Source organism: Schistosoma haematobium, chromosome 4, assembly GCF_000699445.3.
Source record: "Schistosoma haematobium chromosome 4, whole genome shotgun sequence".
Classification (NCBI taxonomy): Eukaryota; Metazoa; Platyhelminthes; class Trematoda; order Strigeidida; family Schistosomatidae; genus Schistosoma; species Schistosoma haematobium.
The window spans coordinates 24,505,040-24,530,572 of NC_067199.1; the positions used below are offsets into that span (position 1 = coordinate 24,505,040).

General features: G+C 30.4%; 1 protein-coding gene across 4 annotated transcripts in view; it reads right to left on the minus strand.

Annotated features, from left to right (window-relative positions):
• Positions 1-25,533, minus strand: part of MS3_00007714 (uncharacterized protein) — a 48,307-nt gene that overhangs the window by 6,885 nt on the left and 15,889 nt on the right. Inside the window, exons 4-15 of one of the 4 annotated variants that reach the window (XM_051216035.1) lie at positions 24,894-24,962; positions 18,600-18,648; positions 18,441-18,540; positions 15,118-15,160; positions 14,005-14,147; positions 12,055-12,152; positions 7,364-7,480; positions 6,695-6,762; positions 5,999-6,107; positions 5,458-5,533; positions 3,975-4,044; positions 1,333-1,465 (exon numbers count right to left, since the gene is read on the minus strand). In XM_051216035.1, coding sequence (XP_051066587.1) covers positions 1,333-1,465; positions 3,975-4,044; positions 5,458-5,533; positions 5,999-6,107; positions 6,695-6,762; positions 7,364-7,480; positions 12,055-12,152; positions 14,005-14,147; positions 15,118-15,160; positions 18,441-18,540; positions 18,600-18,648; positions 24,894-24,962 — 1,075 coding nt within the window. Of the gene's footprint in view, positions 1-1,332; positions 1,466-2,322; positions 4,045-5,457; positions 5,534-5,998; positions 6,108-6,694; positions 6,763-7,363; positions 7,481-12,054; positions 12,153-14,004; positions 14,148-15,117; positions 18,541-18,599; positions 18,649-24,893; positions 24,963-25,533 lie in introns of those variants that run through there. The other 3 variants (XM_051216034.1, XM_051216037.1, XM_051216036.1) reach the window with 3 other exon arrangements.

Sequence of the window (25,533 nt, forward strand, 5' to 3'; positions counted from 1 at the left end):
TATTATTATCAAGAATGATTTAGTCTAATCAGCTTTTTAATATGTTAAATTTTACGCGAAATGTTTACAGAGAAAGCAATCTTAGATTGCTGCAAAATATACTAAATATTGTTAGATATTTAACACAAATTAACTTTTTGTAGAAGATTGTTACGCTTTTTAGTGGTTTACAAACTAATAAATAAATCATGTATGTTTTTGGTCACTGGAGATAAACACATAGTTTTCAATTGCCACTCACATTCTTTCACTAGATCAAAGGTAAAAGATGTTTAGCCTCAATTAGTTAAACAGATGTAAAATACTTGGTTGGTCTTTTAAAAAAATGAATCGTTCAATCTGACTTGTTCTGTAATAGCGAGAAATAATCATTGGGCTTCATGAAAATTAATTTGCTATATTAAAGAACATGATTAGGTCAAAGCCTGTATGGTAGTTGTGGTAAGATGACATAGGAGTGAAATACCTTTGAAACGTTTGAGAATTTCTTGACTGATAATCTATCAATTAAATGGTACGCTGAGAAACTTTGCAGATGTTAACCTAGGTCACTTTTCCTAAATAAATTAACAAACTTAATTACTTTAAAGCGTTGTTCAACCTAAGATTTGAACATCATGTACATTTTGTGAAAACGCACTGCTATTTTGCTAAAGACATCAGTAACTCTTATTAGTCCCATGAAAACTTATCAGTTGAACTAGTTAGTAAATAGACCTATGGTAATCAAGATACTTTCTGTTCACTCAAAAAATAAAGCTTTTGGATTTAACACTTCTCAGTAGACGGTTTTACACGATAATTTCAACTAACAGGTATCTAAGTAGACCAACTTCAGTGTTTAGAACTGCAATAAGCTTAGAATGATGCTTCAATGTCTACATCCGCAATAAATTGTTGACAATTTTTTTATAAGTACTTCTGTTGCTTATTTGTTATTTTCAACATTTGATAGTGACCGTGTACAGTCATAATAGACTAAAGGTCCGAAATTTTTTATCTGAAAAAAACATTACTTATATTAATAGCATAAAAATATAGATACAGTATGTTTCATATAAATATTCACAGGTCATCTTTATTACAAGCTCTCCATAGACATAGAGCATTAGAATTCTACAACATGGATTTTAAATTCTTCTAATTGGATGTTTCTATAAATATTAAAAATGTCACGGATTTCATATTAAGTTAGATGAACAGTAGTGACAATATTGTGGAAGAATAATTTTTTAACTAAAAGATTATGGTAATATCTTTGTAACTAAATAATTTATTAATTACAATGATTCATTAGCTCTTGATTAAAATCCATTTATAATATAAGCTTACCTAATATTCCAAGTGATGTCTGATAAGTTAGTATTGCAGCAATTGGCATTCCAGTGCAATAATAACCTAAAAATATTGTAATTGCTCCAAGACTTTGACGCCCACAAGCTAGTAAAATAGCCTCTGATACACCCTGCCAAGTTAATAAACAATAAATTTAAATCACGAACAAATCCATTCTTAAAACTCATTTTTTTATAAAAGATATTCGGAACAAATATATTGTCAAGCCATTAGCTTGCTAGTCATTTTAAATGAATATCTATCATTAATTTAAAACTATTAAGCTATTAGTATTTAATGGCAATATTTGAATAAGTAAATAATTGTCCTTGGATATATTTGTAATGGTTAATGTGAAATTAAATGGTGGCGAAGAAACTTTCTGTGACTATATGCATTACCTATCCCAATTCACCTAACAGTTTAGTTACTGGGCTAACAAATTTGTCTTGTAACCTAGATAAGTCATATTCACTTTAGAAGCTTCTAAGTTTTCACAGAAAATAATTTCCTTGTCAAAAACAGTGATAATTGTTTGAATAAGACGTTTGATAAAAACGTATCAGAAAAATCCTAATGAGTGTCCTATAAGAATAATTTTAGCTAAACAGGTTTCAATCATATTTAATTAGTGACCAAGTTATTAATTAAACTTAGGTCTGATTTAATTTTAAAACTGATTAAAAGTTTTTCATCTTTTCATATTCAAAAGAGAAAACTTGGGAAATTCACCTTCATTTTATGAATTAATTAATCATGTAAATTCAAGTAGAATATCGTAAAGAATAGTTGTAAGTCATGATAATTTTGAAAGACGGTATAAACATTTACAGTCCATTAGGTCATAATAATAATCCGTTAGTATCTGTTTACTTTTTTCATATTCTTTAGGTATTAAGATCATTTTATTAACTATTTGGATTATAAGTTGAATAAAGTAATAATGTAAGTATTATTCATTAGTTTTCAGACTGATTCAAAACAAAACCGCCATTATGTGCATTAAGAATTCATAAACTAATGATTACTCTTTTTTCTTTGCTAAATGTTTATTTACAAACATCTCTGAATGTCCAATATACAAATTTTCTTAGTTTTGTTCTTCTACAATATAATAGGAACCTGAATAAAACACTTCATTATAGAATCAAGACCATATGCTCTCTAGACGTGGTTGAAAATGAAACAAAGATATTGTATACGACCCTGAAAGAAAATAGATATCCGGAAAAATTTATAAATGAACATCTAGCTAAAAAAAAGAGAATAAAGAAGACCTAACTGTGAACGAAAGCCTTTGTATTTGCGCTTACAATTTAGAGGCGATGTATCCAGCGATATGCTTATACTAAATCTGAACAGAGCAATTCAAAGAACAAACAAGCTACAATTATTTTTTTCTACATATCCGGCGATTACTCCGAGGTTGAAAGATAAATTACCTAGACCGGTCACTTCTTTCTATATCTATCAATTCAAATTCTATTGTGGAGCAAGTTGGCAGGTGTTCTAAGAATTAGTATTTTCGGACTAACGAACACCTCCCAGTATGGTGAAGTAAATGTATATTTAAAACTATAAACAGCTCAATTTTAGTTCATTTAGTACAAACGGGGCAAACAATCAGTCTTACATAATAATATTTTATGTTAACAGAAATTTGCCTAAATCCGTGAGACTGAGAATCCTTCAGACGGCTGAAACAATTTCTATTCGAATGAAAGAGTTGGAGCTTTGAGTCCAAAAGAAATATATTCAACCACTCCTTTTACCCTGGCCATCTTCGGGTTCAACTAGTTAACAGTCAGTTTTATGATATGGTGACATAATTTGATTATTATTGATCGTAATAGCTTAAACTTATCTTATTCACATATCTTATGATTGTTATTATTAAAATCAATATTATAGCACCTGAAAAACGTTTTGAGAAGTTTATTCAGCATCCAACCCTATTAACTAGTTCGTAACTAACTCATATTATCCTACATATTACGTTATTCCCTCTCACTACATGTTGACCATACTTACTCTGATCATTGTTTATCTTACAATGTATGAATTTATTCAAGTTAACACTTCATATTAGTCACCCCAACATTAACGATTTCATTTTATTTTTTATTACAAACAATCTTTAATTCATATGTTATAATTTTAAATGATGTACTCTGCCTTAAACCTGGCCAATTTTATGGATTATTAATTTGAATACGTAATTGTAGAACCTGGTGAGAAGAACATTCTTCGTTCATATATCTGTGCTTTAATATGATTTACTTCTTTCTAAAAAAGCAAACGTTCGTCTCTTCAGAATATGGTGTAGTATGTCATTAGACTAGATAAAATGTTTTTAATAACTGTATGCTATATTCTAAATGTGATGCTTCAACAACACTTCTGACTAATTAACTGCTAAGAAGATGCAGTATGATTGTGGAAATCTGGCAAAATCTACTAAGAATAAAAAACAATTTGGTATAAATAAGAAAATGAAAAGAATTTCTCCATCTTCAATAATATTGAACAAAAACAAACCCAGTAGAACTTGTTAAATGTTCCACATCTATTTGAAATTTCTCTCGTTTATACAATCAACTAAATAAAGTAATATATTTTAACACTTAAAAAGTACTCACAGCAAATCCTTCAAGAAACTGGAATAGTAAAAGCATTGGTAAAAGCTGACTGGCTAATGAACAAACTTCTCTATCAAGAAATAATAAGAATACAAGAAAAGAAACATTTATTTTCAGATATTTCTTAATATGAACAAGTGGTGAAAATATTCTTTTTTTAAATAATCCATGAAATAAATAATAAATAAATTAGTTAGTAATAACATGTAAACTTGATGAAACTTCTAAATTTCGAAAAAAATACGATATGTCGTTGATATTTTAGAAACCACTACATTTATTGTCCAAGTTCGTTTAGATGCGTAGAAAAAAAGCGTTATTAACTCCTGTTTATCATTTTCGTGATAAAAATAAATGAACGATTTTCAAATGTTTCATCTAAACTGTTGTGCTACTTATAAGTAGTATATACAAGATTCTGGGGTAGAATTCTTATCAACAGAAAAGGAAAATGAAGAAGGAACAAAAACAGTAGAGAGCAGTCAGAATATTGCAGGAACGGAAAAACAATGGAGTTTGTAAAGGACAACTCAAGGAAGATATGCAAACAGTGCATTTAATGTATTGTTTTCATATTTTATAAATACAGTGTGACTCTGCCTGATATAAAAAATTCATTAACCCTACTCAAGTCATCGATCATAACACTATTAGATTCTTAATTTTTATGTTAGCATTTGTACTAATGCTAATAATTATCTCATTTAAAGTAAATTAACGGGAATAATTATCACTAACAAGGCGTACACGTAACCTATAAGTAATTAGCATCACCAAAGTGATTCAAAGCCGAAGTATTGACTAATTACAACATTGTACCACAGTCAATATTTATTTACGATATATATTGATTACTGTTAATTTCTAACCAAATAGTGAGGAGAAACATGAACATAAAATGTCATTCAAGTAATAATTTCGGCACGAAATTGTCAATAACAAAATTAGTTATTTTTGTAAAACATAAAAATCGTTGCATTTTTTAAATTTTATTCAACAATATCTGCATTATATGACTTTTACCGATACACTACAAAGAGCTTATAGTTAAAATAAAAAAACGCTTTGATAAGTTGACAACGGTAATTACTTGTCTGAATGAATAGTGTTATAATTTTATATAAATATTATTAGTAAATGGCAGTGTCAAATAAATAGTCTATATACTCAGATTTACACTCACAGCCTTTATCATTTCAACTCTTAACTCAACTAAAACCCCCATTGATTTCCCAATATATGAAATACCTATTTTGTTGAGAGCTATTACACATTTTACTGATATCATGTATGGTTGTATCTTATAATATACACATTTATGGTCTATATCTAATGTAGTCATTGTTAGTCCAATTAGAAATTGATTACAAATAATGTTATCTAAATAAATCTATATTCTGATATTATTATATAGCTTTTAATCGAATAAAACAATAACTGATAAAAGAAGTAAATTAATTAAAGTAGAATAGATATAACTCACTCATCCGATGTGAACATATAAGGAATGTAATGTCGTAAGAGTACAACAGGTAAACCAGTAAATAATGCAACTATAGCTAAAAAAAATACAACAAAATATGAATAAATTGAAATATTGTTTGATTTTGTTAAATATACTTGTTGGGTACATTTTGAAACATAATGTATAAACATAAACATACTGAATAAAATAGAAAATAATTTTCTTTTTGTTTTATACCTTCAGTAAACAGATATTTATCTCAATGGTTAAGATCATGAGTCAGTTGGAGCTAGACCACCATGGAAAACCTGGAAGCACTGGACGGCCGTTTAGTCCTATTGAAGGACTCCTCAGCAGTGCGGATCCACGACCTCGCCCCCTGCGAGACTCGAACCCAGGACCTACTGGTTTATTGATATATACGATTATGATTGAAATATTCATTTAAATTACTCATAGATATTTTAATAGTGATCATTACTATAGTTACAGTTACTTCACGAATAAAAAATACTACAACATTTCACATTCATTGAACGAGTAATTACAGATAACTTACAAATGATTGTTAACGCAGTGAAGTATACATAACGAGCACCAACTGGATCAAATGCACCAAGTCTTTGACCAACACGAATATTTACTGCTGTGAACAGTCCAAGAGGAACCTATATTTAAGAATTAATTGATTTTGTATTTATAAAATTAACAAGAAGGATCTTATAAAAGATTGAAGCACTGTTAGTAATTGAATATGCAAAACTAATGATACAGTCGTCATAAATTTTAGAAGACATCATATTATAGTTCTGTCCCTCTGTCCCTCTATAAACTCTATCCAATTCTTTCAGAAGTTATATTAATAATAATAATAATAAATACATTAAATAAGAACTCGACAGACATTTGCCATTGCTCCTTGAAGTTTAACTAATCAACTTAAGAATCGCTTATCGCTAGTTTTTCATGCTAAATAGGAAATGTTTTCGTATGTACGATTTTTTCAATAATCAATCTAATATCCAACTTTAATTTGCATAGTTCTATGTCCCAGTCATGGTCTTATTGTAAGTACACTAATTAAACAATTGCCGTTGAGAAATGTATACTTCTAAAACTCCCGAAATACACGTTTACAATATACTAGGACTCTGTTTGTATGTCGGTCACTCAAGTATATTGAGTGACTTAAGACAAGGTTAAATTTTATTAAAAGAAAACAGTTCTGATTGCGGTAAATATATTAACAACTTACCATATATATTATTGACTGAATCTGAAACACGATTGCCTGAGCTCCCAGAGTTACGCTTCCCAGAGTGCCTAGAAAGTGATTTACAAGCAGAAGCAGAAGGATGTCAAAAGATCAACATTGGACACATAATTTGAAGCCTCTAAAATAGAACGTTGACTACTACCACATTGTATAAAGTAAATAACAGAGTCATACGTGCAGTAAAGTAGAATCCTCTCAAAATACAAGTCACATTTTCATTCCGGATATATGGTATATATATAGTCATCAAACGGATCGTAGGATTACTTATCAAAGCTAATTTATAAAACATATTTCCTCCTTCAGTGACCTTAATAAAGAAGAATATCACCACATTCACATGATGAATGTTTCAACTGATTTCGTTTGAAGTGACTTTACGATTTGAGGTCACCAAACATTGACAGCCAGTACCCTTTATTTCAATTTTTATAGTATAATCTGTCATAAAGTAATACTTGTATTACTAATGTTTCACAGAACTGTACGAAATAGATTTCAAAAATAATTTTTGATGTAACTAACTGATTGGTTTAGTGGTTTAGCTACTCGTGTCACAGGTGTTTGTCATAGAATTTTTCTTAATAATTACTTTAAATAGTAGAAGTTTATCTCATTATGTTGGTCAACTAAATTAAATCAACTTACCAGCCATTAATGTCATCATTTCAAAACACCATTCTTCTAGTGCCACCATTAAAACACCAGGAATTCCCAATTTGAAAAATATACTCCAATTACTGAGTGCAGAATTTAATTTGAATCCTGGAAACAAAACATATAGCTCAAACTAAGACTATTTATAACAGATTTTCAAATAGCATAAGCTGTTGCTGATACAGAGATTGTAAATGGAACTATAAACTTTGTAGATCTCTGATGCACTAAATAAGTGATTTATTCTTCAATAGTTTACATCATCATTAGCTATATATATATATATATATATATATATATATATATATATATATATATATATATATATATATATATATATATATATATATATACAGCCTGTGCAAATTGCCTCGATATTGCCTTACGTCGCAAGCATTATAAGCAGAGATGGATGGTGTCTGGCATTTGAATCCGGAATGCCTGCTTTTTTTCTATTTCGGACTCGTCAGCTGAATGTACCTACACCCCAGTGTTAATGTTTACTCCTGGACTCAAATCCAATACCCATGAAACTTGCGATGTTTGTGACTAGGGGCGATATCGAGGCAGTGCGCACAGGAAGCACATGTACTAATAAGAGACTGGTCAATTGCGGTCCTAAACATCGATGGGAAGATTCAAGCAAACAATACCAAGTGAATTGGAACTTCACTGCATTACACAAGAAAGTGGCTATCTGGATTCAGTGGCTAAGTGGATAACGCGATGGCTTTTGAAGAGAACTGTAATGGGGTGGTACTGAAGTGAACGTCAAATATGGGATGCAGGTATATCTAGGTAACAAGTTTCAAATAGGACGAAATGCGAGTCCTGGATTTCACTACTTGTCACCATCCATCTCTGCTTATGACCTTCATTTTAGCAAAAAGACTTTTAAAGCACTTCATAGGGTTCTATGAAAACGGATTTACCCCCACATTCTCAGGCGACAAAGCGGTGTGTAGTTCTATAAAAATCTCTTCAATAAAAAACTGAATCGGCTTCACGAAAACCCAACACACTTCCCTTCCAACTCTTTCTCTTCAATTTTCAATAGTTCATGTGGGTAGCCGAGATCGTATACACGATTTCTGAAAGGCTTTTTAGCATGAATTGTACCCGAGAACACTTTCCATAGGATTATTTCGAAAATAAGCTTTATTTCATCCCAAATGTCTTATGGATTTCATTGGAATAATTTTTCAAAAATAATATTTAACTACTGACAAGTAGTCAAACTTATTTTCAATAGAGCTGCAAGTATGAAGATTTGACATGACGTCAGCTTACAGTAATTAGACAAGTCACATTAATTTTGTTCCACTATGAAACACCACTACTAAGTTCAAATTATCCAAATATAGTATCTTAATCTGACTGTGGATTTCTCAATAGTTAAATGGCTTTCAATAATCGTTATCAAGAAAATCAAATGATGAATAAAAGTTACTTTTCAGCTTTTTATGGAGTTACTGAAGCAAATTCAGTGGAATTCCAAAAAATCAAATAACTTTTGAACAAGACATTGAGTGTTTTCTTTTGTCTTCTAGAGCTTTATTCACGTTACTCGAGGTCGTAAGGATGATTTTAGAATGCCAGTTCACTTTGATTATACCTATGGTTACAGAATCCGTCAAAGCAAAGTAATCAGTAAAATCTATGTCATAAAACAGCTACCTCATCTAAGTTTGGGTCTCTTCAGTTGTGCAAACTAGCGATCCTGTCAGCGATAAGGACCAGCACCTTTTTAAGTGAGTTACTTCTGAATAATTGAATCAGAACTCAGTGTATCATAGCATGACAATCGAGTAATCCCACTGATGAATTTCTGATTGACGCTTGATTTGGTGGGTATCTACCAATCACAAATTTTCACCAGAACCTCAGGAATCTATCGTGAAGTCATACACTTGTGATCAAACAATGACTGTTATGTTTAGAGTTTTGAGAAATGAGTTAAATTGCCTGATAACTGTTTCTTTGGATTAATAAAAATGGAGAACTATGGGCACACTATATTGGATTCAATACGTGGTAAAGTCTAAATGTTTGTCAATAACGACAACCTTAAAAAGTTAAAAACTATACATTATTCTGGCAGTATTACGGAGTTTGAACATTCCTATAAGATATTTTACAATATGTAGTAACATTTCATCTGACCTATTTATGATTACGAAGATACATTATACGAATAAAATTTACAGAAGAAAAACCAATAAAAATAAAGAAAACAAAAACAAACATTTATAATGACTTTATGTTAATATGATTTAGTAACTATACGATCAGAAGTGATTCTTTGTAAGGGGACTTACAGACTCCATGACTAGTACATTTGGGACAATAAAGATTTTTAGTAACTTTTCCACGTTTTTATTTGTAAAAAGTTACATGAATGGTTTTCACGGTTTTAATTCATTTCAAATTTTAATAGTTGAATTTACGAGTCGACGTAAGTTAGACCACCACTGAAAACCTGGAAACACTGAATGGCCGTTTCGTTCTAGTGTGGAACTTCTCAGCAGTGCTCATCCACGATACCACACTCAGAACTCAAACTCATTACTATCGGTTTCGCGCGCGAACGGTTGACCAATAGACCACCGAGCTGGCATCCAACGGTGTTTATATCTAACTTCGATCTATCCATCTCACATGCTTAAGTTTTTACCTTAACCGTTTCAAATATTCACGAATCACTTTATGGACCTTAGCGTCTACCAATTCCTTATAAACCATAGGTAAACAAGGTTAATACAGGTTATTCATGAATTTTATTTTTACAAAACTAAACTATTACTGTACATCTCCAGAAACTTATAGATTGCATAATTTTGAAATGAATCATTTCGTTTTCTTTTCTGAAAAATGGTCATAAGTATCTCTCATAAAACACATAACTATGAATAAAATAGTTAGATTTTTATATTTGATATACTGGGAATATTCAACGCCGTCTCTAAATGTTTATCTAGCTTGTTTTCATTCATCGAATAAGAGGATAAATGTTTAAGTTCGTACAGTTTCAGGTACATTTGGTAAGCTTGTCATCGAACGGGGACTTGAGTCATTCTGATAAAAATATCTATTTTCTTTATGGATCAAATTTAAACAGCCCGTCTTTCTTAACGTTGACAATTCAACTGTATTCAATTTAAAAAATGAATAAAAGTCTAATTAAATATGTAGCTTTGCTACCAATCTTCCTTAAGGAAATGAATGGATCGTTTTTGTAACTGATCAATAATGAATTCACTCATTATTTTACAGCACTTGAATGAACACAGTATCTTAGAATTACGATTAGTGAATAAAGATTGGCAAACAAGTCATGCGACTTTTGTTTCAAAATATTTCAATTTATCAATCATTAGTATGTTATTTCCGTGATTTGTCTAGGTGGATTTGATGCAAAATAAAGCATTCATTATGATACATAACAACTGTTTATCATTTCCATGTACCAATATGATAGGATTTCATATATTGTCATGTATTGTATCCAGTGTAAATCGCTGATATGTCAGTGTAGTATCTGTTTAGTGTTAAAAGTTGTGAAGAGGTTGTATAAAGCATTTATTCATTAGACATCGACAGAGGTTAACCTAAATGTAAGATGGTATTTATTGGTGACATTGTGAAATTAAAGTCTATATTTTGTAGATCGTAGAGATGACTTATATGGACTTAGTTTGTGAAGAATTCCCGATAGTATTGATATTTTCCATAGTTAGATTCAACTTGTTTAGTTCTCACTATCAACTGTAAAACGTTGTTAAAATCATAGTGTCAATTTCCCCTTAAAAACACACATTTTATACATAAAATACATATGCTATTCCATTTTCACCTCTTTCCATTTCATATTTGTGTCAATTTATCAAGACTGCTGCATTTCTTTTACTTCATAATTCAAGTATCATTTCTGGTCGATTGATCGCTTCAATATTCAAATGTACATACTGATTTGGAATAAATATTTCTTTGATGTAAGTTAGAGTTTCTATTTTAAATAATTCGAACACTTAGAAATCCATTATATCAAGCAATATTTTACCAAACTGTTCATATTTGTTTACAAAATATTTTGACAATATTTTCTATATATGCTCGTTGCGTATTACTCACTTTTAGTTCACAATATAGTTACCAGAATCAGATATTTAACATTTTCGTACAGAACATTAAACTTTAAAAAAAAATGGAATCGTCACTAATTTGGTTATATTAGATAGAAGATCAGTTATTTTGACGAATTTTACCTACTGATAGTTACCTATACATTCCAAGTTTTACATTGAACTCTGATATCAGATTAATGAACGATTTCATGAAAATAAATGACATCGTCGATGGTGCCTACTTTTTAATGCACCTTGGTAACTCTGATAAGATTTCGGTACATGATTTCTATACAAATTCAGCTACATTTCAAATACTCCTCATTTTCTGACTCTGATATTACTCAAGGACTAACATGACTTTCAGTATAAATTTTAAAAGGGTCAAATTGTTTGTACTTCTAACTGTAGTTAGATTATTAGTGTGTAATATTCCTTATTCACTTATTTAAATGATATACAACCACTTAAGTGAAAGTCAAAACAATCTCAGTGAATTATTAATAACATTGTATAAAGTATACTTTGATAATTGAAAAGATTGAATTTATCACTTACCACTCCATGTTTCCTTATAAACTTTGGAAGCTAATATATATCCCAATTCGCAAAGAAACATACAACCAAACGATAAGGACAGGCATACAGCGGAAGCGCTAGAACATAGAAAAAGTTTGATTATCATCATTTACGCCAATATGTATTGTTTTAAATAATTAAAAGTATTTGGAATACATTCTGTATATAGTTTTTTGACGAGCGTAGATATAAAGAAGATAACGTCTACTATTCAACAGTAAGTAGAAAAAATACAACTTATTGAAAACTTCCAATGAAGTCTTCTTTTTACCTGGTTCAATAAGCATTGGAAAGATTAAAACTCAATTGCTCATAAAACATTCTTAGTCTATTTCGAAATTTTAAATTTAACCTTCCCTGCCAAAAGTACAAGTGGTTTGATGAAATACACTAACGAGCTGGTGGTGATAAAAGATAGTCTCTGAAGACATTTCTCACATGAAGCTGATGGGAGAGAAGAAATTCCATTTATATACTTAACAAAATATCTCAATGACTCATACTAATTCTAAAACTTTAAGTGAAATGAAATCAATAGTAATGAATGCAAGACATTTACCAACTACATGTTTTCATTGTTTATTGTCACAAAGCACTGCATATGTGTACCTTCATTATTTTTTGTACAGCATCTAACCCCTTACAACCCAGAAATTCTAGCAAATCATGACCGTTCCTGTTACAAGAGACGAACGCTGTATTATTTCACAAAAAAACTGTTTCATGATTCTCACAAGCACATCAAAGTTAATTTTCGTGACACTTCATCATTCAAACACCCTTCTATGTAATATGTACTACATGTGTTTTTGATGGAGTTTTGTTCTCTGAGCTGAATGGGTTGGTCGTGGAGCTTTCATCGTTCTTCTGAACGACATCACCAGCACACACTTCAGATAGAAGTGAAGTGTTCGAATTTCTCCATATGCGTTTCACAGCTTGTTCTGCACACCTCAACGTTGATCGGTTCTTATTGACCTTCACTTCTATCTGAAGTTTGTGCTGATGATGTCATTCAGAAGAACGATGAAAGCTCCACGACCAAACCATCCAGCTCAGACAACAAAACTCCACTAAAATCATCCACCTGAGCTACAAATCTTCTCCACCATCTCACTACATGTGTTTCTCTCATTTTCTTAAGTAACTTATAAATATCAATCATCTACATTTAATCTGGTCATTTTAGTTATAGTTTTGTTTATTTCATACTTTCCTACCTAAAGATGCACACAAATTACAATTTGCTTTAGAATAATTGTTACAATAATAATATAATAATGTAAACATAGTATTACTTCTTAAGTATATGTTACTAAACTGAAACCAAGCTACACCAACCAACCATTTTAAATGGAAAAATGGATATCAGTGTTATGACGCTCAAATAAATAGTGTAAGTCTATCTGCTTTAACGAATATGCCATTTTTCAACAGTACATAAATAAAGAAGCTCCAGTAAAATATTTTCATGCAACTGACATATTAATCATTGGGTGAACAGTGAACTACTACACAAAAAATCATTAAAATTAGCTGAGTGATCAAATGAAAACAAACAAATAAATTCATTTGAAATGTTCTTTAAACGTATTTACATCTCAATGAATAGTGATCCTCTGACCATTCAACATAATAATGCTACCGCATATACCGCACTTTAGTAATTTGTCAATATGACAAATTTTTATAACAATCAATTAGAAGGCTATAATTAACCAGTCAAAATTCGGAATAATTATGTTGTTCAATTAAAATTAAAGAAATGTCTCTAAAAACACTTATTAAGGCTCAAATAGGTAATACCTGATGGAAGGTTAAGTATAAATATTCATTGAAATACAATCACAACTGATATTTACTAAACATTATATATCATAAATATCAATGTAACAGATTTTATAGAATTCATATTCCATGAAAACTTACCGTAGCCCATAGTTTAAATGAACAATAAAATAATACTGTGCAAACATATTAAAAACTGTTCCTGTAAATGTTGAATATACAATGGGTTGAATAATATTTTGTGTTTGTAAGTATCGTGCAAATGTTAAAAATAAAAAATCAAACTGAAAAACAAGAAAAAAAAAGAAACATTCAGAAAATCAGTTCAATAATAAATTAACAAATTATGATCAAGTTAAAAATGATTGGTACATTTACATAAGTGACTGAAAATCGTTGAGTTATTTAAACATCACTTCACGTTATAAATCATCATCCAATTGATTTTTTTAATAACATAAAAGATTATAAAAGTGTTAAACCACAGTCTTTATCAGGATCAAAACAACACTTTTGTTGAAGTAGTGTAAATATTTTAATTATTTTTTTAGTTATGGAAGCCGATCCCAGTCTTAGGCTCTAAAACTACTTTTTAGAGCTCACTATTGATTACCCAAAGGTATAACTGGGATTATGTGACCCGATAAATAATAAACAAGACCTAAAGTGACCTTTTGAATTCATTAATTGGAAAGTACGAATAAATACTCAAGACTCAAGCAACGTAAGTAAATATGTCCAACAAATCAGTTACGTCTCATAATTCGTCTACTGGTGAAAATTAATTGGAAACTATTAAAAGGTAACACAAATAAGGTATACAGTTTAAAGTGGTCACATTACAAAAGACGCCAACTCGTATTTAGAGCAGGTTTTGGTCATGTTTCGTGAAGATATTACAACAAGATCAAGTACCTTTAATGGTTTAATGGTTACTTACATGACTCTAAACAATCATGATTTTTAAGATGTTCTTTTACAATAAAACACAAAGTTTTCTACATATTATGCTGACAAGTCGTTCTAGGTAATTGAAGACTGTATTTTATTAAAAAGATAACTGTGGTTCATATTGATTAGTCAGTATTTTATAAACGTTACATGCATCAGAGAATTCTAAAATGTCGTTCAAATAAAAATGTGTTGTAATAACCAAGTAATAAACTGTATACTTCAAAATATAAAAGCATTAAGTCAGTTTATACGATAATAAAATACCATGGATCAATTGTTTTTTTATTATACATTACTCACCCCAAGACCAGGCAAAAAGTACGCAATATATTCTGATGTAAGGCTAAATGAAGTGCAATAGAAAACATTACATGGGTATATATGAGTATTTATTTGTAGATTTCATAACTAGCATCCTCTACGTTTATGAATTGCTTTAAAAACTAATGAACAATATTTCTTTGTATTCAAAATAAGGGTTTTTATGAGGCTTCATGACCTTAAGACTATTGGGAACCACAAAATACGTCTGTTTTATATTGGTTTTGAACACTTAGGCTGTAAACGTCAAAGATTATGCTTGAAATTAAACCAAAAGCCTCATTGATCCAATTCAAGCACGCCAACTTTAAACCATTCTGTCGATACCGAGTAGTTCACATTTTCGGCCTGTTTGTAAGTTGATACCATCCTTATCAAATATCATTTAATTGCCTCTTGGATTTCAGTTTTTGTTTACTTCACATGTTACAGCTTTCCATTCGAAATTCCGAAATTCTCTTTAAGCGTTTGGTGTAACTGAGCATACAAGTATTATTTAATTTGAAGAGAACGGTATGTTACCTAAACAGACCAAAATTAAAAAAGCGTACCCATGGAACCTGATATAATGGTCTAAAGGTACCATGATCGCTACGGAATATTAATGTTCCACGTTTCACTTCTTATCGGATTGTCTTCAAATACTTCTAAGTAGCTCTAAATATATGTAGGAAAGTTGTCCCAAGTTTCATAATTTTCAAAGGTTTTCAGTTCATGATAACTTGTGATGAAGAATAATTATTTGAGGGTACTCCGGAAAATCTCGAAAAAATTATTTGCAACATGTCAAGCAGTGACTTGGGTCGAATCACGACTTTCACTCGAATTGAAGTCTCATGTTCCACTGGCAGAATTGATACAGAAACTCAGTTTGGGAACCTGTATCAACACTTGTCGGGACTGAAAACAATCGATGAAGATAAACAAGGTTGACTAAAATTTCTATTCGTCTATATTGGCAATCAATACATAGATGACTCTGCTAGCTTCCTAGTTGACTGCCCAAAAAACAACAGGAAAATGTATCACAAAAAAGTTAAAGGAACATTTGAAGGGGAACTCATTTAATATTTAAACATATAAAGTGATCCAGATTGCCTTACGTATGTGGACTGCCAAGAATACAGAAATCTGATGTTTTTATTAGCTCTATCCTAACGATGATCGATTCTTCATCTCACAAACTTGCTAAGTAGTTAGCGAATCAGTTAGAACCTATTCACTCGAAGTTTTCTATCCATGGTTTAAAAGACACTTTTAAATTTACTAATATGCTGAAAAATGTTGATGTTTTTGATAAATTCATGGTTTCATTTGTTATATCATCATTATTTACCTCAATCAAACCAGAAGAAACCACAAAAATCATATGTCAACATGATAAACTACTTCTGTTACAGAAAGACGAATTCAAGGAATTAATACTAATATGCGCTAAAGATATTAAATTTTGATTCAACAATATCCTTCAGCGTCAAGTTGATGATGTGGCCATGGGCAGTCAGCTGGATCCAATCCTGGTAGATACCCTAGAACAAACTGTTTTGACACAACATTGTACGTCAGTTATGTAGACGATACATTTGCTTCATATAATGATTCTCAATATGCTTCTCGTATACTACGAATTTTCCACAGAGCACACCCTATCATTAGATTTAAAATGGAAGGTAAACATGAAAACATGTCTCATTTCCTAGATCTTGGTATTAAACGTAATTCAAATGGTCTATTAGAAGGACATATTTATTGAAATGACACCTGGAGTGAGATCTACTTAAACTTACATAACTCCTGTACGACAAACCACAAAATAGCTTTGGTTAGAACGCTATCCAAACATGTATGCAGATTATGCTCTGTGGATAGACTTAAAGTGGAATTGGCCACAGTTAAACTCTGCTTACATGAGAACTGTTGTCGGCGAAAATCCATATGTAAATGCTGATCAACCAGACAAATGGAAATGGAATATCCTACGGTTAAGAAAAAGTCTTTCTTTTTAGAACTTAGATATAAAGGTGATGGAATAGCCGGAAGAAATGATTTTAGACTAAGTGCCTAATGCTGATTGTAACAATCAAATGTGGACGATTACCCACATACCTTTAGATCAAATTGTGTTTATTAGTTTAAATGCACGTGCCAAATCAAGTGGTTGCTACAATGCATAATATATAGAAGAACTATCAAAATATTTTGATGAAAGTTCAGCATTACAGTAGTTACGTAAGAATCAAGAGAGAAACGTTGAGAATATGTAATATACAAAAAAAAGAAGAAACTAGAAAATTGTCTGAATATTTTTGAAGGAAAGATTTTAAACAAATTTGAGCTAAAAACCCACTCTCATACCGATGGCCAAGGTAGTGAGAAAGGTTGCACTAACTTCTTTTGGGTGCAAAGGTTAGGTTTAAGAACAAAAATTCCGATAGCTTCAGTATTGTGCAAAAGACGAACTCGTAACCCATGTGATAAATATGGTGGAATATGCTGTATAACCTTAAACGCTTTATTCAAGTCAGCTGTATGAAGTGAACAAAAATAGAACTCTAAATCAATCTTATCTGTCCTTTTCTCAACCAAGACGGATAGTGTTCTGCTATGCGATGAAGAGCTTGACGAATTGTACATCCAATATAACTGGTTTAACAGGAGCCAGTTTGCGAGAAGAAAAATGTTTTTTTAGTCCATACTCGTGTAAAATATCCATACAGTTTACTCATAGACGAGCGAACGTCTGAGCAATTTTAGTTCTTCCGTATTATGGTCTCATAATATTATTCTATCAATACACTTTAACTCAGTTTATTCTAGACGTTTCTAATATAAAGTATGTAGGTTTGTCCTAATGATCAATACTGTGGTTTAAGGAGAATCCAGGAAATAAATGAATTCATGTTATTCTGCTACAATATTTGTTCTTTCTTTATTAACGTTTACAGATGGGAAAGGTTGTATGGAATAACTGAATATACCTGAATGTATATACATGGAGAAACACGGAACACTTTGACTGTATAAACTACCAACCATAAGGACTTCTTTTATATCATACATATACAAAGCTTGAAACTATTCCGGTAAAACTTAGAATAATAGCATCACATATAGAGATAGTTGCAAATTCGATTATCGATTACTAAAATGATCAATTACAGTTTTATTCACAAATGTAAAGTTAATCGTATAGAATCTGTGCAAAGAATTAATCTACTAAAACTATTGATTGGACATTAAACACTAATTATCCATTTTAATATTTACGGTAATACAAAAGAATCAAATAAATACAGACTCACGATGCAGTTAAAGGATTTTGACCAAGTAATAATAATACTGTTTCAATATTCAAATGTATGCACACCAATGTCATGTACATTAGACATACAACGCATAAAGCTGTATAAATTAAGAAAATATTTTAAGGTAAATATATATGCAAATTTTTTCGACATTACCTCGTTGAAGCAGTGTCCCTATGAGTTCACGATTGCGACTTCCATATGCCTAAACATTGGAAAAATGGAAATTTTAATAACACAGTTTCATACATATAATCTGAAATGAATGTGAAAATTTCTTTTCTGAATAAATTAAAATCGTTTTGAGTACAAAATTACCACAATGACGTCAAATTCAGCATTCTGTCAGTGATATCATTTAGTACTAAAGTTTTTCTTTAGTATTATATGTCTAAAGTCATGTTCCTTAGCATCGTAGATAACGATTTATCAATAAAATACATAATCCAACTAAAAATATACTAATCTCAGCTTATGAACATCCGTAGTAAGTTTAAATCACTACAACTCCATAACTTACTCACTGGTTTCCAACTGGTTATCAATATTGATAATTTCAACACTTTGTCATTTGTGAATCAGTCATCATGAATAAATATTACACACCTAGATTGTAGTTTCTTTAGACTGAGGAAAAAATACGTGTTTTTGTGAACATTACTAAATTTTCAAATACCGAACAAACAATACCGACTGTTATGCTAGAAGTCTACCAACTTGTTAAAAAAACTGGAAGATCATTATTAAGATAGTTTTATTTTTACCACTTTTGAACAATTTTTATAAAAAAAACAACAAAATTTTGGTTTTTTTACGTTTGTTTATCGTTTCAACTAGTGTTATCACTTAAAGAAAAGTATATGAAACCTTTAATTGACTATTAGTTTCTAAAACTTCACTCTCTATATATACTAACCTAAGTGATACTTTTGTGCATGGGACTTATGGTGACAGATAGTAATAGTATGTAGCATCAGTTGGAAGTGGAATGCCTGGGAGCAGAAGAACAGGAAGGAAATCTGAGGACAGTCGAAAGAACAACAGAATTCGAGGAACAATAAAATATGTAAAGGACAACGCTTAGATGTGTAAATGATGTATCTAATGTGTGATTTACATATTTTGCTAAGCTATTATGTGATTTCACATTAAACAATAAATTGGTTTGCCCCGCCCGAGTTCTTGTCCACTATAAAACTACTGACTTTACAAAAAGTAAAAGAGTTGACTATTGTAGATGATAAAATATTAAATCCGACTAGTTTGTGATTTTTCGTTAAAATATCGATTTACCAAAATAATGATCAATACAGACTAGCACAGAAAATTTTCAACTCTTAAAAACTAGAGAGTAAATTTGGGTAGGCTAAAGGTGGGATATCACTGTGTCCATTTTATCCTCTACTTGTAATGAAAAATTAAATGTTATTATATGATTTATATGCTGAAACTATCTATAATGTTCCCAGTGTTTAGGAGACAAGTTACATACAGCACTCTTGTTCACTCTTCTGTCCACTTATTATTTCATAATTAAAGTGCCATTAAAACTAGAGAATTCATTTTAAGCCCTAACTTTTACTATATTTGTGTTTTTTATGCGACATATTGGCCTATGATAAAATGATGTATTTATAAGACTTACAAATAACTTTCAAGGGCTTTAAACAAAATCCCACCACTAAAGGAACGGAAAAATTTCCGAATGCCCGGGATACAACACATTCATTACCCATTGAAAACGTTACGAGATACCTCAGTCGACTTCAGTACTCTGATTTTATTTGTTGTGAATAAAATTTGCCGAATAATAGGTCATTTAAATAATAGAATACTTTTCAAGCAGATTACGGTAGACAGATGTTCCTGGTTGAAAAATTTCATACAAGGCTGGTGAGGAAAAAATTTAAAAATAAAGAGAATTGGGCAAAAGAAATTTTCTTTTCGACAGAATCATGTACTTGTTTTATATGTCTGATGTAATCTGCCCCTAAGGAGCAAGTAAATTTATAGATACACATTGATGTGGCCTAAAGCGGAAGTTTATCCTTAACACATTCGTGAATATTTAGATGACTTGATATGACAATGCGGAGCTTAGTTGAATATAAGGTTTTATTCAGGGATTTTGAAATCCGTTTACCCATGAGTTTGTTAGCCGTATCTCCTTCCAATTCAATATTCATTTCTACCCTTTCAATTTTGTTCAAAAACGAATTATTTCATTGGTTCGACCTGACTTTTGTACTATGTGATCCAGGCCAATTATGTAGTCACTGTTGAACTAATATCCACCCTTTTTTTTATCGAAATTTAGTTGAGTAAGCTCCATGGATAATGCCTCATTTTCACTGAACAGCTCCAATCGTGCGTTTATAAACAGTTGTTTCAGTCGGCTCATCTCTTTAGAAAAATAAATTCTTGAAGTAACCAACTTTGATTAATTATGAATTCATGCAATTGATGGTATTTAACTTTTATGCTACTGGGTTAACTGTTTACCAATGAAAATTGGATGCGGACGTAATAATTGTTTTGGTTATTAACAAGATAATAGTATATATGATGAAATTATTCATATAGACCTATGCAGTGATAAGGAATAGCAGGATAGTGTGCTTTAATGTTATTGAAAATGAATTGGAGTTATATACATTGTTTACCTATCCAAAGAGTTCCTTTGATCTATCACGTTTTATAGTCTTACTCTACTGAAAAGAAACATTTGAACGTGTTTAGACAAGAGATTATTACAAATACTATTTTTAAAACTATTATCAGGTTATATCGTAGGATATATTATTATATGATTATAATGTTTAAATCTTGAAAACTTCAACTTGGTGTAGCTTTATTAAATAATAATAACAAGAAGGTCTTAAGGATTTACAGACTTATTGATCAGTGTTATTAGACCCCAAATAATATAATGATAATCATTACTAGACTTAAATAAAGATTTAAAGATATGACACTGAATACTCAAATTAAAAGAATAGTAGTTTTTATTATCATCACTCATTTATTTACAAGATTTAGTTTTCTTAATTACGTGTAGTCATTTTTTGGTTATCCCGCCAAAAACAAATTCGAATATGGTTTAAATAATGTCAGTTGAGTCACCAGACATATAAATTAGATAAAAATAGAAAACATTTAAAACTGTTCATTTGTCAACTGTTGCACAGATGAAATAAGTATAATGTCAAAATTGTGTATTATAAGATCTCAATTGTCAATACACTGTATATGTGAATGAATCGGATAAAATTGAAAAGCTCATCAATAATAAATACGAGTTTATCATGATCAGAATTATTAGTTTGCCTAGAAACAAATTAACCTAATCAGCAACAAGTAAAAATTTTAACAGACATGTCGTTTACCTACAGCATTAAATCACGGGAACAGATAAACAATAAAAAGAATGTTGACATTTCAGTCAAGAAAATGTTCTTTCGGAAAATGGAATTTTCTTGTACCGTACAATCGTAATTACATATAATTTTACCATGTGTACTACATAATGAAATACAATATTCACCTGTAAACTGTTATTAATTTCATCACAAATTTAATATACAACTTTCATTTTGCTACAACGCCGAATGGATCATGTAAATTAATCATGTGATCATGTAATTTAATGTAACATGTGCAGATGACTGTACGCATATATTACATTAGTATCACTAGTTTGAATTCAGTGGTGAAATGACATGTCAATAACATATAAATAAAAATAGAAAAATCACATCAAACAGATAATTATTACAATTTCATTTGTCTGAGACGCACAATAACTCATTTATTGTCAGATATACGTCAACGGCTTGACAACATACTTTGGGTAAATTGACCAATCAGTGCCAATCTCAGTCTAGTTGGTGGGCTAAAATATGACTAGGTTTCGAGGTGTAATAAACAATTATGTGGTCAAAACAAAAGAATTCGGTTAAATATTTTTGGAAGCGTTGTCGACAGCGTATTCTACTCCAGTTAACCTTGTCAATTTGTGAAACATTTAGACTAGTATATAAGTCATGGTGACTATAAACTTTTTGTTTTCGATGGAAACACTATTTGACAAACTACATTCATTTAAGACTCAAAACTGAAATTCATTCAAAAAGAATCGTTAATATGCATTTTGTTCTTATTCGGATCATTAATAAACCCTTGAAACAGATTAGTATGAGATCATTAGCTTATTAACTTCTACATTTAAATGCTTGTCATAAGAGAAGGATAAACTTGGTTCACTTTTAATGTGCTCGAGCTCATGATAATTTTATTACTGACCGTTTTGCAGCAAAAGAAAACTTTATAAACGAAGATGGATGGTGGCTAGCAGTGGAATCCAGGACGTGCATTTTGTCTTATTTGGGACTCGTCATCTGGATGTACCAACATCTCAGAAGTTATGTTCACTATGGGACTCTAACCCGGTACCGTTCATTTCAAATGAAATCGCGTTATCCACTTAGCTACTGGGTCCTAATATCCTGGGATGCAGGCACATCCTGCTGACGAGTTCCATATAGGACGAAACGCGCGTCTTAGATTCTACTGCTAGCCACCATCCATCTTTGATTATAATGCTTGTGACTTAAGGCAATCCTCAGAGGATAAATATATGCCAATAAGAGACTGATCAATTGCAGTCCTAAGCATCAATAAGAAGATTCAAACAAACAATACAAAGTGAATTAAAAGAAATCTTTCTTGGTAAAAAGTCGAAAATAGATACCTAAGGCGTCTATTGACCAATGTTATCTATAAACCACAAACAAAAATGTCAAAAAGTTGTTTACTGGAAGTTCCTGTATTGAAATCTAAATTTTAAGGATTAGAAAATGTTTTACAGGTACAAGCTAAAGTAGTCTTTATAAATAGCAGATTGATCTTAGGAGAAATGAATATTTAGTTTCTTCATCTGTCCTATATCTAATCCTCATGTATCAAAGTACATTAATTATTACTAGTATTACGCCCAACTCCTATACATGAGTACGTGCCTATATAATTTCATCGAGCAGGAAATGTAGTAGTAAATAGTTCCTTATTTGAGACTTATTAACTTTCCACACAATAACTTTAAGATTGTGCATAGAATTTCTTCATATAGTCCATAATTTAACGTTTTAAAACAATAGGACCTATAATTATCCATCAAATAAAACTTGGTTTCAGTCTACAATAGGTTACAACCAGTCTTCATTTTTCACACAGCTTCACTTTATAATTCACGTGATATTCCTTTTTTCCCAATCACTCCTTGGATTTATTTCTGACTGTGGACAGATTATAGTCCTATCAGTAACATTAATTTTCTCAAGAGTGAAGACTCCTCCAAGTCGAAACATGTCAACTAGTAATAAGTCTAGGTTTATAGATTCCAACTGATTGTTTCCAACCACCCTATATCCAAGTGTATTCAGAAACAAAAATGTCCTAAACTGAGAAATATTTATTTAAATCTATTAAAACTCCTACGAATAATATCCAAACAACGGTATCTATCTAACAGGAAGATTAGCAACAAAAGTGTTGGTTGGCAAGTGTTTATCAACATTGGTACTTAGTCTTTAAGTTAAATATAAATATATTAATCAAAAGCTATAGTCCAATTTACCAAGCAAGATATCAATGAACAGAATTTAAAGTTAGATTATACTGTGGAGTGTAGAAAATAACACTGATAGTTTCTAGATTAAAACAACATGATAATACGATTTTATGGACAACTGTCGAAGTGATTCTCATTAAAAATTATCGACACATGTTCTAGCAAATAACACAAAGCAAACGTTCATAGTTTATATTGACCTATTACCAGATCTCGCACAATGTTTTTCTGACATTTATTATTCATTTTGATAACTTCCATTTCAGTCAGCGTATGGGACGTATAATCACTGTTGATAGAGCTTAATGTTGTACATAGATTAAATAATATATTTTAACCATTTCCACAGTTTGAAAGTTAAGTATGAAGTAAAAAATCATTCGATTGGTATATCATACGTTGTGAACTTTAAAAACAGCGCACATGAATAAATAATTTACAATGATGAATCTTTGAAAAATTTGCTCAGATCGAAATTTGTTCCGGATTATTACAGGATTTTCACAGTTGAAATCATCAGTCAATCTAAACTAGACCACTACTATAAACCCAGAAGCATTGGACGGTTGTCTTGTCCTAGTACAGGACTCCTCAGCAGTGTGTATTCACAATCCCACACAGATGACTATTACCCAAGACCTTCCTATTGATCGTGAGAATGCTTAATCTTTAGACCATTGAATAGTCATCCAACCGTGTAAACTTCAAGCAATCCATCATACTAAAAATTAAAAAAATTCTTTTCAGTTGTTTTTAATAAATAAAAAAAAGTGAATAGAAAATTGAAATATTTTGTTTTTAAATCAACAATAACTACTGACTTGAGAGAAAAGTGTATCACAGGCACTTGAAAATCCTGTATCAATGCTTAAACCAAAAATATTGATTATCTGAAATAATAAGAAAAAAAAATTTAAAATAAACAATGATAATTTGAAAAGAAAAAAAAGAAGAAAAGAAGGAATAACATCCAAAGGTTATTTTTATAAATTAAAACTATATGATTTCATGCCTATTGAATTATTTTATTAGATGTAGTCTGAAAAGTACACTATTCTCATCCAAAGTTCAAATAATTTTAAGAAATATTATTACTATAGTAACAATATAATGTATGATATTACACAATTTTTAGTTTATTTAAACAATTGAAATCAATCAATCACATATATAATTATGCTTTTTTTTTAATTAATCATATTTTATTAACTATCATAGTTACAAAATCTATCCGATATGATTCAGTTTCAATTTTTACTCATAAATATTTAGGTCCAATTATTTAATTTTACTTTATGATAAAGTTTATATAGAGAATGATGTTTTGTATGAAATTGAAATGTTTACTAATAAATATAAGAGTGGTTTGTACAAGATGATTCTAGAATATCAACATTCTTTATTGAAATCTAGTTATCAATCAAAATGATAAGTTTTTCAAATATCTTTATTAGTTTAAGC